The 12,458-nt window shown below is 44.1% G+C and overlaps 1 protein-coding gene across 3 annotated transcripts in view; it reads right to left on the reverse strand.

The window, feature by feature from the left end:
- Window positions 1–12,458, reverse strand: part of EGFLAM (EGF like, fibronectin type III and laminin G domains) — a 182,901-nt gene that overhangs the window by 129,247 nt on the left and 41,196 nt on the right. Inside the window, exon 1 of one of the 3 annotated variants that reach the window (XM_077763472.1) lies at window positions 2,099–2,386. The exons of 1 other annotated variant lie outside the window; for it this stretch is intronic. In XM_077763472.1, the coding sequence (XP_077619598.1) occupies window positions 2,099–2,219 (121 nt within the window). In that variant the 5' untranslated portion in view covers window positions 2,220–2,386. Of the gene's footprint in view, window positions 1–2,098; window positions 2,387–12,458 lie in introns of those variants that run through there. One more of the 3 variants, XM_077763470.1, reaches the window with a different exon arrangement.

Raw genomic sequence — 12,458 nt, forward strand, 5'->3', positions numbered from 1 at the left:
TTTGCAAAGAAGATACACAATTCAATAGCCAACAGATACATGGAAAGGTGCTCAACATCACTAACCAACAGGGAAATGCAAATCAAAACCACAATGACATACAATCTCACACCTATTAGAGTGGCTATTATCAAAAAGACAGGAGATATGGCGCATTGGGAAGGATGTAGGGAAAAGGGACTTTTCTTGTGCAATATTGGTGGGAAGGTATATTGGCAGAGCCCTGGGGCACCTGGGTGGCTCAGTCAGTTAAGCTCAGACTCTTGATTTTGGCTCAGGTCACAATCTCACAGTTTATGAGTTCCAGCCCCACATGGGGCTCTGCATTAACAGCTACTTGGCATTCTCTCCCTCTCTCTCTCTGCTCCTCCCATTTGCGTGAGTGCTCTCTCTCTCTCAAAATAAATAAATAAACATAAAAAATAAGTTTAAATTGGCACACCCACTATGGAAATCTATATAGAGGCTCCTCAAAGAACTAAAAATAGAACTACCATGACTGGGTATCTGAAGGAAATGAAAACAGAATCTCAAAGAAATATCCACATCCCTGTGTTCATTTCAGCATTATTTACAATAGCCAAGGCAGGGAAACAGCTCATGTCTATTGATGGATAAATGGATAAAGATGTTGTTTCATATATCACACACACACACACACACACACACACACACACACACACACACACACCACTGAACAATGAAATACTACTCAGCCATAAAAAAGAAAGAAGTCTTCCCACTCATGAAAACACAGATGAACCTAAAGGGCATTGTACTAAGTGAAATAAGTCAGAGGAAAGCAAATCCTGTTTTATTTCATTTACATGTGGAATCTAACAAAAGTCAAACTGCTCCTAGAAGCAGAGCAGATTGGTAGTTGCTGCAGTGGGGGGCGAGGGGGGAGAATGGGTAAAGGTGGCCCAAGTATATAAGCTTCCAGTTATAAGGTGAGTAAGTTCTGGGCACCTAACGTAGGGCATGGTGATGACAGTTTATAATATTTGAAAAGTGCTGAGAGAGTAAATGTGAAAAGTTCTAACCAAGGTGATAAATGTGTCAGCTAACCTTACTCTGGTAACCTTTTCTCAAAAGGTATACCAAAAGCATATGTCAAATGACCACATTTGTACACCTTGCATTTACACAATGTTATATGTCATTTATATCTCAATAAAGCTAAAACTAAATACATAAATGTGGGGATGGGGAATAAAATATAGCAAAATCTCCAACTCTATTCCTTTCCTTTTCCTTATTCTCTTCCAGAGGGAACAACCATTTGGTGCTCCTGTGTCTTACCCCATGTAGGTTTGCATACTTTGGTTTTGTCTGCACATTTCTTTATTTTTACTAGAAACAACATAACTGTCTAGCGGTAAGACAATGGATAGACTGTGGTTTATCCATACAATGTACCACTATCTTTCCCCCTTGAACATTTATTTCTTTAAAATGAAAGATCTAGTTGAGGAAAGATAAAGAGAGATGTAGGAGAAAACCCCTGTAAACTTGAAAGCATTCCTCAAATAGAAGCCAGCTTCTGAATCTCCCCTCACTGCTGGCTTGGCAATCATCATTCTTTGGTTTCTAAATCCATTGCCATTGGCCCAGTGCATTTCAGTTTACAAAATGTCATCACTGCCGTCTTCTGCCTGTTTCCTTTTCTCCTGCTGGTTAGTGCTCTTTGCCCCAAATTATAAGCATCTTAGTGGAATTTTGGAAGGACCAGTAGTAAACATGTTTGTTCAACCCAACATCACCAGAAATCAAGTGATCTGCATGACAATATGGGACACAGGAGAGAGAAATTATTTCCGCTTTATAGATAAAGAAACTGAAGTCTGGACTGGGTTGACATAAAATCTGATCAATGGGGCAGGAGGCAGAGACAGTGAGTAACGAAGTAGAATTGCTCTTCCTCCCTCAGTTGTTCTTGGTGATTCTGTACAACCTCTTCTTCACCGCCCCCCACAGCCGCTCCCATCCCTGGGGGCTCCCATCCCTGCCAGTCACTCCCACGTAGATGCTGGTGGTTCCCCAGTCTATTTCTCCAGCCCAGCCCTCCCTCTCAGAGGGGCAGGTCTACGTTACCTACCTGCCAAGTGGACACAGCTATCACCTGGGCATCTCAAACTTATGTCAGAACTGAGACATAATGCTTTCTCTTTAACCTCAGCTGCATCAGTAATCCTTGTACTGCTAAGTGGCATATCCATCCACCACGATTCCCAGAAGCCTGGAAGTCACCAGTTAACATCAAATTAAGCACATGGTACCAATTCTCTCCCATTCATGCAGGCCTCAGAATCCTCCTCGACACAGTGCCTAGAACAGCACTACCAGCTGCTCAGCATGCTGCGTGCAGTGGAACATATTTGCTGTTTGTCTAGACTCCGCTGGTGGTTTTCTGGTCTTTCCAGATCCTAGGAGATACCGTTTCCTTCTCACAGCTTATACTGCATTTACTCTCCTCAGAAGAGTATGTGTTAGTAACTAAATGAAACTTGTTTTCTGCAAAGCATGAAGGGTGTTGGAGTCATATGATTGGTGGCTCTAAACTTTGTGTGTAGGAGGCATATATGAATGGCCATCTGCTGAAGGAAGCACCAGAGACACATTTGCATTGTGAGTACAGCTTTTTTCTCCTTGTGTGCTTGTTTGAAGTGTCCTTGAGGGTTGGGTGGGTCTCCAGCTGGGGGCTGAGCAAGCACATTGTTTGAGAATGTAGATTACCGGGGTATATACACAGAGCAGGCAGGTTAAAAGCCAGAGAAAGCCAGCCAGTAGACCCACCTTTGCTATGGAGATAGATTCCAGGCAGGGCAGGGTGGATCTGGAAAGGTCAGAGAACCATGGGGAAGTCTTAACACAGGGCCTGGCATCAGCTTCAGAGATAAGGAGAGAGGGGACTGTGGAGGATGAGAGCCAATCAAAGTATCCTCTCTAAGTCTCTTCCAGCTAAGTGAATGAAACTAAAGAGACTTTCCTTACATCTCTACAATCTCTGAGTCATCAGGAGAAAGTCCAGTCTCTGAAACAGGGCAAGTCAAGCCCGAACTACACTCTCCAAAAACTCTTAATAAAGCAGAAAGTTTTGATAATGGTTGCAACAGTGAGGTTTTCTGGGATTTTATCTGTTATGATGTTAAAACATACTAGCATGTCCTCATTATTAAAAAAAAAAAAAGACAATAGTAGGCCATGTACTTGTGGACTAAAGATTTAAGCAGTCGCATACAAAAATCCCACTCCTATTTAATCAACAATGGTTAGAATGACGGGAAAAAAATATATTATGCAAGAGAAAATTAGTTTTGAAGAACTATAGCCTTGAAAACTAGTATAATGCATTTGTACAATATATCCTGAAGCTGTGTTCTTGTAAGCTAAAAGCTATAGTTCTGAAGAGATAAATAAATAAAAACTGTGTTACTTTGCCATAAGGGAGCTGTATTCTTGGGCTTTCTTCTGTGGAGGGCTTTCAACACTGTATTAGGTTTTTGCATTAGAAACTTCTGAATAATTAGGTCAATTTCTCATGGTAATTCTATTTCATAAAATACTTCAACTTCTTGAGCAAAATTCATCTCAGATTCAATTAGTTTTGTAATCCAATTCATAAAAACACTTCAAAACGCAAACAAAAATATCATCTGTGACAGAAATACATTGCTAGCTTTTTAGTTATTTGATTTTCATGGAATGAACCAAGTTATACTTACTGATGCAATGGAAAGTGCCCAGCGTAACTAAAAATAATCAGGAAATTTTGAACAGGGGGAAAAATGTTTATTTCCATATTTTTAAAAAATATTTTATTTATTTTTGAGAGAGAGATAGAGACAGCATGAGCAGGGGAGGGTCAGAAAGAGAGGGAGACACAGAATCTGAAGCAGGTTCCAGGCTCCGAGCTGTCAGCACAGAGTCCGATGCGGGGCTCGAACCCACGAACCATGAGATCATGACCTGAGCTGAAGTCGGACGCTTAACCGACTGAGCCACCCAGGCGCCCCTATTTCCATATTTTTGAAGCTGGCTCCAACTATTATTACTAAAGCAGCATGAGGAAAACATAACCAAAATCTGTCACTAAAGCCTCCTCCAAGATGATGTCTTCAAGGCAGCCGTAAAAATGTGTGTTTAAGACAGAACAGTGTTTGTTCTAGTTACCCAGGGAGTCAAGAAATTCTCAGCCTCTGAGGAGCAGCATGCGGTGTTTTCCAAAGCCCTCCCAGCTTCTCAGCGTGGGGCTGTTCTGTTCACATCAGTCATGTTTCCCTTTGAACGCCACCCTTCATAGCATAAAATTCCAGAACATTAATCCACCGTTTCACACAATGTAATTCTCAAATGAAATTCACCCTTCCGGGGTATAATTTCAGAATGCAATATACAACCCCAAAACGTCAATCCACCATTCTAGAACCCAATTTGTTACTCCAGACAACCTTGGTTTTCTTATGAGTTAACCAATGGGGTTGATTAGATTATTTCGTTTTGTTTTTAATTTTTTTAAATTTTTTAAATGTTTGTTTATTTTTGAGAGAGAGAGAGGCAGAGCACAAGTATGGGAGGGGCAGAGAGAGAGGAAGACACAGAATCCGAAGCAGGCTCCAGGCTCTGAGCTGTCAGCCCAAAGCCTGACGAGGGGCTCAAACCCATAAACTGTGAGCTCATGACCTGTGCTGAAGTCAGATGCTCAACCCACTGAGCCACCTAGGTGCCCCCTGATTATGTGATTTCTAGTGTCTCTCATACTCTGCGAAATGTCCCTAATGCCACAGGCGGGGGTATCTGCAAAATACCAGAGAGGGGACAGGATCACTTGGAGCAGTTCACAGCTGCCCCTTCAGACCCACACAAACAGCGTCCTCTTTTAGAAGCCGCCATGTTGGGTCCTCCTTTGGCCACTCAACACTCCTTGGCTGGAGTGTGACGTTCCAGGCTACATGCCTATGAGAGCCCAGGACCCTATGGGTAGAGCACTCCACAAGTGCCCAAGACCCTGGATTCTCCACCCAGATGCCTGTTTCCTGATCCTCATGGGCTTCTCCTCTGGATCTGTCCTTCTGAGGGTGGTTTGTGCCCCTGACGTGTGCACCCTCAGGCAAGAGCTACGGCGAATGGATCGCAGTGTGCCACAACAGGTGGTGGACATCCTAGGGTTGGCGGGGTGTCTGCACGTGTGCACGGGGGCCCCCTTCAGAGAAGGACAGAGGAAGAGGTTCCCCCAGACCAAGAGTTGGAGGCCAGTTCCCTCCACATTGCCTCTGTTCAAAGTGGAAATTCAAGGAATCTGAGAAATCTAAATTTGAACATGGTCTTCCAGGTCATTATAAAAGTGTATTTGTCAGGATAGAAGGAGAGAAAACATTGTATCTAAGAGTTTGCTGGCTTAAGTAAGTTTTTACACACATGGTGTACAAGTGACTGTGTGAATTTTCTGAGTTCCGTTCGCTAGGGTCAGGGGCAGGCCTGCCTCTGGGCGTCACACTGATTCATAAACTGGGCTCAGCGGGGTTGTGAGGGGATCTTGCAGAGGACTCCTCCTGGCCCAGCTGGGAAACCTGGGCTGAGAACCTCAAGCAGCAGCTCCTGTTAAGAATCTGCCAGGGGCACCTGAGTGGCTCAGTTGGTTAAGCATCCAACTTTGACCCAGGTCATGATCTTGTGGTTCGTGAGTTTGAGCCCCACATCGGGCTCTGTGCTGCCAGCTCAGAGCCTGGAGCCTGCTTTGGATTCTGTCTCCCTCTCTCTCTGCTCCTCCCCCGCTCACACTCTGTCTCTCTTTCTCTCTCAAAAATAAATGAACGTTAAAAATGAAGAAAAAATAAAAGAAGAATCAGCCAACAGGCCCGAGAGGACACAGATGCCAGAGATAGAGGCAGATGCTGGAGAGAGTGACAGACAGCACACAGAGTTGGCACTTAGGAGAGGAATGCTTATTCGACCTACTTTAGGCCCAACTATACCCCAAACTCCAGCTGTGTCCAAGAAGGTAAGGCAAAACACAGCTTTTGAGTGCCCCTGGGTGCGGGAGCTCGCGCACTGTGATCGTCGGCTTTCGCTGACATAGCTTACTTTTCACTGTGTCATCCAAGATAGCAAAGAGGACGGCCCTAAGCCTGCACTTGCCGGCCTCCTGTTGCCCCACACACACATGCACACATGTGCACACACATGCACGTGCACACACACATCCTCCTGGCCCCGAGCAGAAATAACTTAAACTGTTTAACGATGATTCATCTTTAATGATGGTTAAATGTTAAGATCATTTAACATCTGCGGGGGGACAAAGAAAGATCATAGGCTATTAAACTTGACAAAAGCATGTGAACAAAAATACAGGAGAGAAGCTTCTAAGCTGGAAGGGGTTTTCAAATTCATCTAATCAGGTGGTTCTCAAATTTTGGAGAGCATCAGAATCACCTGAAAGGCTGCACTCACAGACTGGTGGCCCTACCTGGAGTCAGTAGATCAGGGATGGGGCCCAAGGATCTGCACTCCTAACATGCTCTCAGGAGATGCTGGTACTGGGGGGGTTCCTAAACCACAGTCTGAGAACCACTGGTGTGGCCAAACCTCTGGTTTTAATGATGGAGAAAGTAAAGCTCAGAGAAGCAAAGTGTCTTGTGTGAGGTCATAGCAGCTACCGAAGAGCTGACACTAAGATCTTGATATATTGAATCTCAAACTCCCAAATCTCATGGAGCTGTAGCAGCCTTCAATTTGACCCAGGCCTCTTACTAGGTTGTACCAGTCACTCTCAACCCTTTTTGTAGCTGTAACATACATCGAACTCCTCTAAGAGGACATCTCTGGTTTAGGGAGGCTGCCTCTAGGAGATATTTCAAAAGCTCTACCTACCTGGGTCAAGAACACTGTTAGACAGAGTGTGGGGAAGCTCCCAGGTGGTCCTGATGGGCACCTGCCCTTGGCTGAGCCCCACCCTGAGACCCATTCTTGGGAGTGGGATCTCATCCATTCCCACGGTGTCCCCCAGCTTCTGCCAAGTGTATCTTTTCATATCTAAGTAGACATATCTAAGTGAGCATCTCAGCCTTGATGGCTCACAAATACCCCAAACTCCAAATGTTCCAGAATGCAATCATTATCTCCACCTCCCAATCTCTCTCATATTCTCCATAGCTCAACAACCTGTAGTACCTCTAACTGCTCCTCTTATGTTCCAAATACAGCCCTGATGCTGCCCCCAGTAGCCCACAGGATATAAACTCTCTGAGCACAAGGACTTTTGTATTCACCCTGTATTCTTGACACCTATGATAGTCTCTGGAAACAGCAGACATTCCATAAATATTTGCTGTCTGACTGACTACATGTCTGCCTGAATAAATCCCTCTCTTCCTTCTTGCACTCCTGCCATGACCTTAGTTCAGCCCTCTATCAAACAGTGCTAATGTCACCAAATAGCCACACATCCGAATCTGCTCTTTCAGGTGTTCAAGGTACCACAGAACTGCTAGAAAAGAAGAAATCATGGGTGGAAAGAGTGAGTCATCTCTCCAACACTAGACTCCTGTCTTGTTGGAGACCACAGTCCATTTGGTCCAGGCCAGAGACCCACTGAGGCTTAGCTCAGGCTCCTGTCTGAGGACTAAATGGAATGTGTCATTCCAGAGATCCATGAGGGTCAGGGGCTGCTACAGAAAACTGGATCAGGTGGCATGGAAGGACACTGGGGAAGGGCCAAAGTAATATTTACTTCTAATATTAATTCTCCTCATCCCATGAGCCGGAGGCCACAACCATGTAGGAGATCTTTGTAAGGGCTAGGGATCATAATATCTATAGCCAGCCTCTTAAAAAGTTCTCTTGGATGACCTCAGGAAAATGGTTTATTCTCACAGAAGGCAGCCTTCATAATGCTTCTGGCTCACTGTTAGATGGATGACATTTTGGGTTATATGACTACAATGAGGGTCTTTATGAGAAAAAAGAGGATCACTATGAGAACACCACCATTAGTGACCATTGCTGCCAGCAAAATTCATGGGTGAATACGAACTTTAATGGGGAAGCTTTGGTAAAGAGGACATTTGCACAGCTTCAAAGAATAGTTACTAATCACTATGGTGGTTTTATCATGTGTCTACAAATTCTTTGATATTATTCCTCAAGAAGGTGGAGCTTAATGTCCCTCCCTTGAGTGTGTGCTGGATTTAGTGATGTACTTCTAATAAATGGAGTGTAGAAGGGAGAAATGGTAGCTTTACAGTGGAGAAAGATGGCAGACACTACTCTAACCAAGTGATCCAGGTTAACATCACCAGTGAAAAGACATGTTGGTATCAATTGTCCCTTGATTTGATTGGATGTGAAGGATACTTCAACCCTCTGGTATTCCTGCCCAAAATGCACAGCTCCAGTCTAATCATCAGAAAATATTAGACAAACCCCAATCAGGATGACAGTGTACAAATTAACTGACCAATGCTCTTCAAAACTGTCAAGGTCATGAAAGACAAAGAATCTGCCACAGATTGAATGAGACTGAGATACAACAAAATGCAATGCAATGTGGTACCCTAGATTAGATGCTGGAATAGAAAAAAAGACAGTGGAAAAACTGATAAAATTTGAATAAGGCCTGTACTTTAGTTAATAGCATTATACTTATGTTAATATCCTAATTTTGATGAATGTATCATGGCAATGTAAGGCATTAACGTTAGGAAAAGCTGACTGAGACGTATGGAAACTCCATACTTTTGCCACAATTCTTCTAGAAATCTAAAATTAACTCAAGAAACAAAATTACTGAAGAAAAAAATGCAGATTCTTCTTTTTCATCATGATCCCAGCGGGAGACCCTTTTCTCTCAGGCAGGGCCCCTTTCACTAGGCAAGGCTCTCTCCCTCCTGGAGCATGACCTTCCCAGGTCCTGCAAATCAACAACAAAAAAGCTGGTATCATCCTTCACTGCCCACTTGCGGGGACTGGGCTGCCCTGTAATTCATCGCTCTTTCTCATATTCTCGGGATCAGGTTTCTTTCCTGTGTCCTCCTGGCAGCTCGGGCTCTGCACCAGATGGCAGCACATCTGCTGAAGGGTGTCTAGGCTACAGATGCCTTAGGAAGCAGCTTCCACCTTTCCCTTGTGCTGCGCCAGAATCTGGCCTCTGCAATTTTCAGGACGGTGGCAGAAAGCATTTTGCCAAACCTTCACCAGGTTCCTTCCTGGTGAAGCCACTGGGTTGGCAGAACATGAAGCTTAATGAACAATGAGCTAGGTAAGCACGTGCACAATCACAAAAGGCTTAAAATAGCATGTCCTTCAGAGAACAGAGAGTAACAGTGACTTAAAAATGGAAAAGAAACCAACTGCATACCTTATCCCAGAATGCTGGAAACTTTAGAGACAGTAGGTTCATAGTTTGGGCATGTGAATTTGTGAAAGATGGCAATAGCTGTAATTTATGGACCACCGTCTCGAAGCCTGACACTCTTCAGCAGTTTATAAGGAGAGTCCCTTCCGCCACAGAGCCAACTTCAAAGGATAGTTTGGGCAAATAGGAAAAAGATTTCCCCTCCCAGAAGATACAGACCCCACCCCAGGCTGGGCACTAGGCCAGGACAGAGGATGGAATTACTGCCCCCAGGCCGTTGCATCCTCAACCAGTCATGATTAACAAGGTGATCCCCAGCTGGATCCCAGAAGTCTGCAACTCGCAGCTGCACCTGCATGGCCCCGACATTATGAAGCTCATTCTGATAGCTCTGCGAGATAGATATTGTTATACCCATTTTTAAAATGAGGAAACGGAGAACAGTCAATTCCTGACACATTCAAGACCACAGAAGGAAGATAGCCAGGATGTGACACCAGGACTCTTTGACTCCAAAACGGATATTTGTAATCACTCCCAGGACCGTGTGATGAAATAGCCACTGGAATGGTGATGGCAACATTTACTACGGGGGCAGGAGCTGCTGGCAAAAATCCTCTCACTTGTGTATCTTGCCTATTCTGCTTTTGGACCCAAACAGCAAGTCTTCCCTTGCCCTCTGCCCTTTCTGAGTAACATCTTAAAAAGTAACACAAGAGGGGCGCCTGGGTGGCTCAGTCGGTTAAGTGTCCGACTTCGGCTCAGGTCATGATCTCACGGTTCGTGGGTTTGAGCCCCACATCGGGCTCTGTGCTGACTGCCAGCTCAGAGCCTGGGGCCTGTTTCCGATTCTGTCTCTCTCTCTCTCTCTCTCTGACCCTCCCCTGCTCATGCTGTCTTTCTCTCTCAGAAATAAATAAAATATTTTTAAAAAAAAGAAAAAAAAAGTAACACGAGAAAATGGGAAAATTTTATTTCTCCAGATTTGGGGTTAGGGACAAACTGACCTAGCAAGTTATTCCTCAAAAGAGAAATAGTGGGAGCAGCTGAACTGGACCTCATGTCTCAAGGAGCTTCGGGAGGGTAGCAAGGGGCATGTTGTGGGAACCTGGGCTTTGGAAGGCAGGAAAATGTAATGGAATTGAGACTGCAGGGTAGAGGGGAGGTCAAATCTTTAATAAAAATGGCCAAACATAAAAAAGGTGGAAGTGGACAATAGCAATTGAGAAAGGTTATGGGTTTATGGACTGCTTATTATATGTTAGGCACAGTTCCAGAGGCATTGGATATATTAATCACCAGTCCCCACAACAATCCTGTGAATTAGGCACTACTATTTTCCTGTTTTAGGAGTGAGGAATCTGAGAGGTTAAGTAGTATTCCAAGGTGAGGGAGACAGACCATGAATGGAGGACAACTCCAGAGCCTCGAGGAGAAATTCATGGAGTTTTAGTGCCAAATGTAATGAACCAACCAAGGGCCCCCAGAGACTTCTGGGCTATACTAATCATAAAATAAAAACCAAAAAACCTGGTTTTTAAGGACCAGATTCTGTGCTTAAATACCTTATACATATTTTTCTCACCTAATCTTCACAAAGATCCCCATTTTACAGATGGGAAAAGTGAAACTGAGAGAGATCAAATAACGTGCCCTAACCATATACTTCATAAGTGACAGTTAGAAGTCTAAGTCAGCTGGAGTCCAGAAGCCAAGTGTTTCAATCACTAGGCTTATAGCACTCCCTCTTGTTATGAAAGGTGCTAATACCCTTCCTCTTCTCTAAAGCTCCTAGTCCCACATCACCTGTGCAGCTCTGTTCAATCAGGAGCAATAAGCTTTTATGGTCAATTAAGAAAATATAATAGGAGCGTCTCACACATAGACTTTGGAAACATAAAATGCTTTTAGTACATATTTCTGGAATGGATGAAGGAAGGTCTAATATGGTGCTATAACCTGCGAAGAGACTGAAGTTGCATAAACATTGACCATGCCTATCAGGACTTATGATATCAGTAAGAAGAAAAGATAAACAGAACTGAAGCAATAAAATATGAAGAGTTGTCCACTGTCCAACACAGCAAATCATGCCGTAGGTAGAAGAGAAGAGGGGCTAGGATCACTAAAGACTATAAAATCTAAGTAAGAAAATCAATACCCAGTAAGTGAGATTTGAGATATGCAAAGTCACCTTTAAGAGATGGGGTGACAAGACTTAAATGAAGTACAAGGCTAACAGTCACGTTGGATGTACCTCCATGGTGTCCTCCTAGCTGGCATCCTTTTTGATTAGTCAATGTGCATGCCATACCAATTGTTAAATATTTTGACTCCTGGGGCCCCTGGGTGGCTCAGTCGGTCGACCATCTGACTTTGGCTCGGGTCATAATCTCGCGGTTTGTGAGTTCAAGCCCCACGTCGGTCTTGCTGCTGTCAAAGCAAAGCCCGCTTTGGATCCTCTGTTCCCCACCCCTCTCTTTGTCCCTCTCCTGCTCACACACACTCTCTCTCTCAAAAATAAACAAAACATTTAACAATTTTTAAATATTTGGACTCCTGCAATCAGTCAGAATAGGCTAGGTCATGCTGATGTAATAAATGACCTCCAAAACACAGTGGCTTACAACAGTAGGACTGTTTTACTATTCATTCTACAAAACCACTGAAGGTTGACTGCAACTCTGCTCCATGCCATGCCCATGGTGGGGCCCAGGCTAATGGAGTAGCCTCTATCTGAAGCTTAGTGAAATGTGTGCTGGCTCTTCAAACTTCTTCCTATAATGACACATGCCACCACCACTTACCTTCATTGACCAGAACTGGTCACATGGCTCCTTTACAGTCAGCAGGTCTACCATAGTCAACTAGTCAACAGATCATCTTTATGGATGAGCAACAGCATTCTACCAAGATGTGAAGAAAGATGATGTCATTTAGTGGAGAAATGGGTATTCAAGTGGAACCCAGAAACAGCAGAGTTAGAGAAGCAAACAACAGTGGTACCCATCTAGGCTTTGTCCAGGGGAGCTAGTACCTGGGAGTCTTCCACACCTACATCTCTGAGTCTCTATCTCCCTTCAACAAAAACCAATCACTCGGT

The sequence above is a fragment of the Crocuta crocuta genome, unplaced genomic scaffold, assembly GCF_008692635.1.
Source record: "Crocuta crocuta isolate KB4526 unplaced genomic scaffold, BGI_CrCroc_1.0 scaffold4, whole genome shotgun sequence".
Lineage (NCBI taxonomy): Eukaryota > Metazoa > Chordata > Mammalia > Carnivora > Hyaenidae > Crocuta > Crocuta crocuta.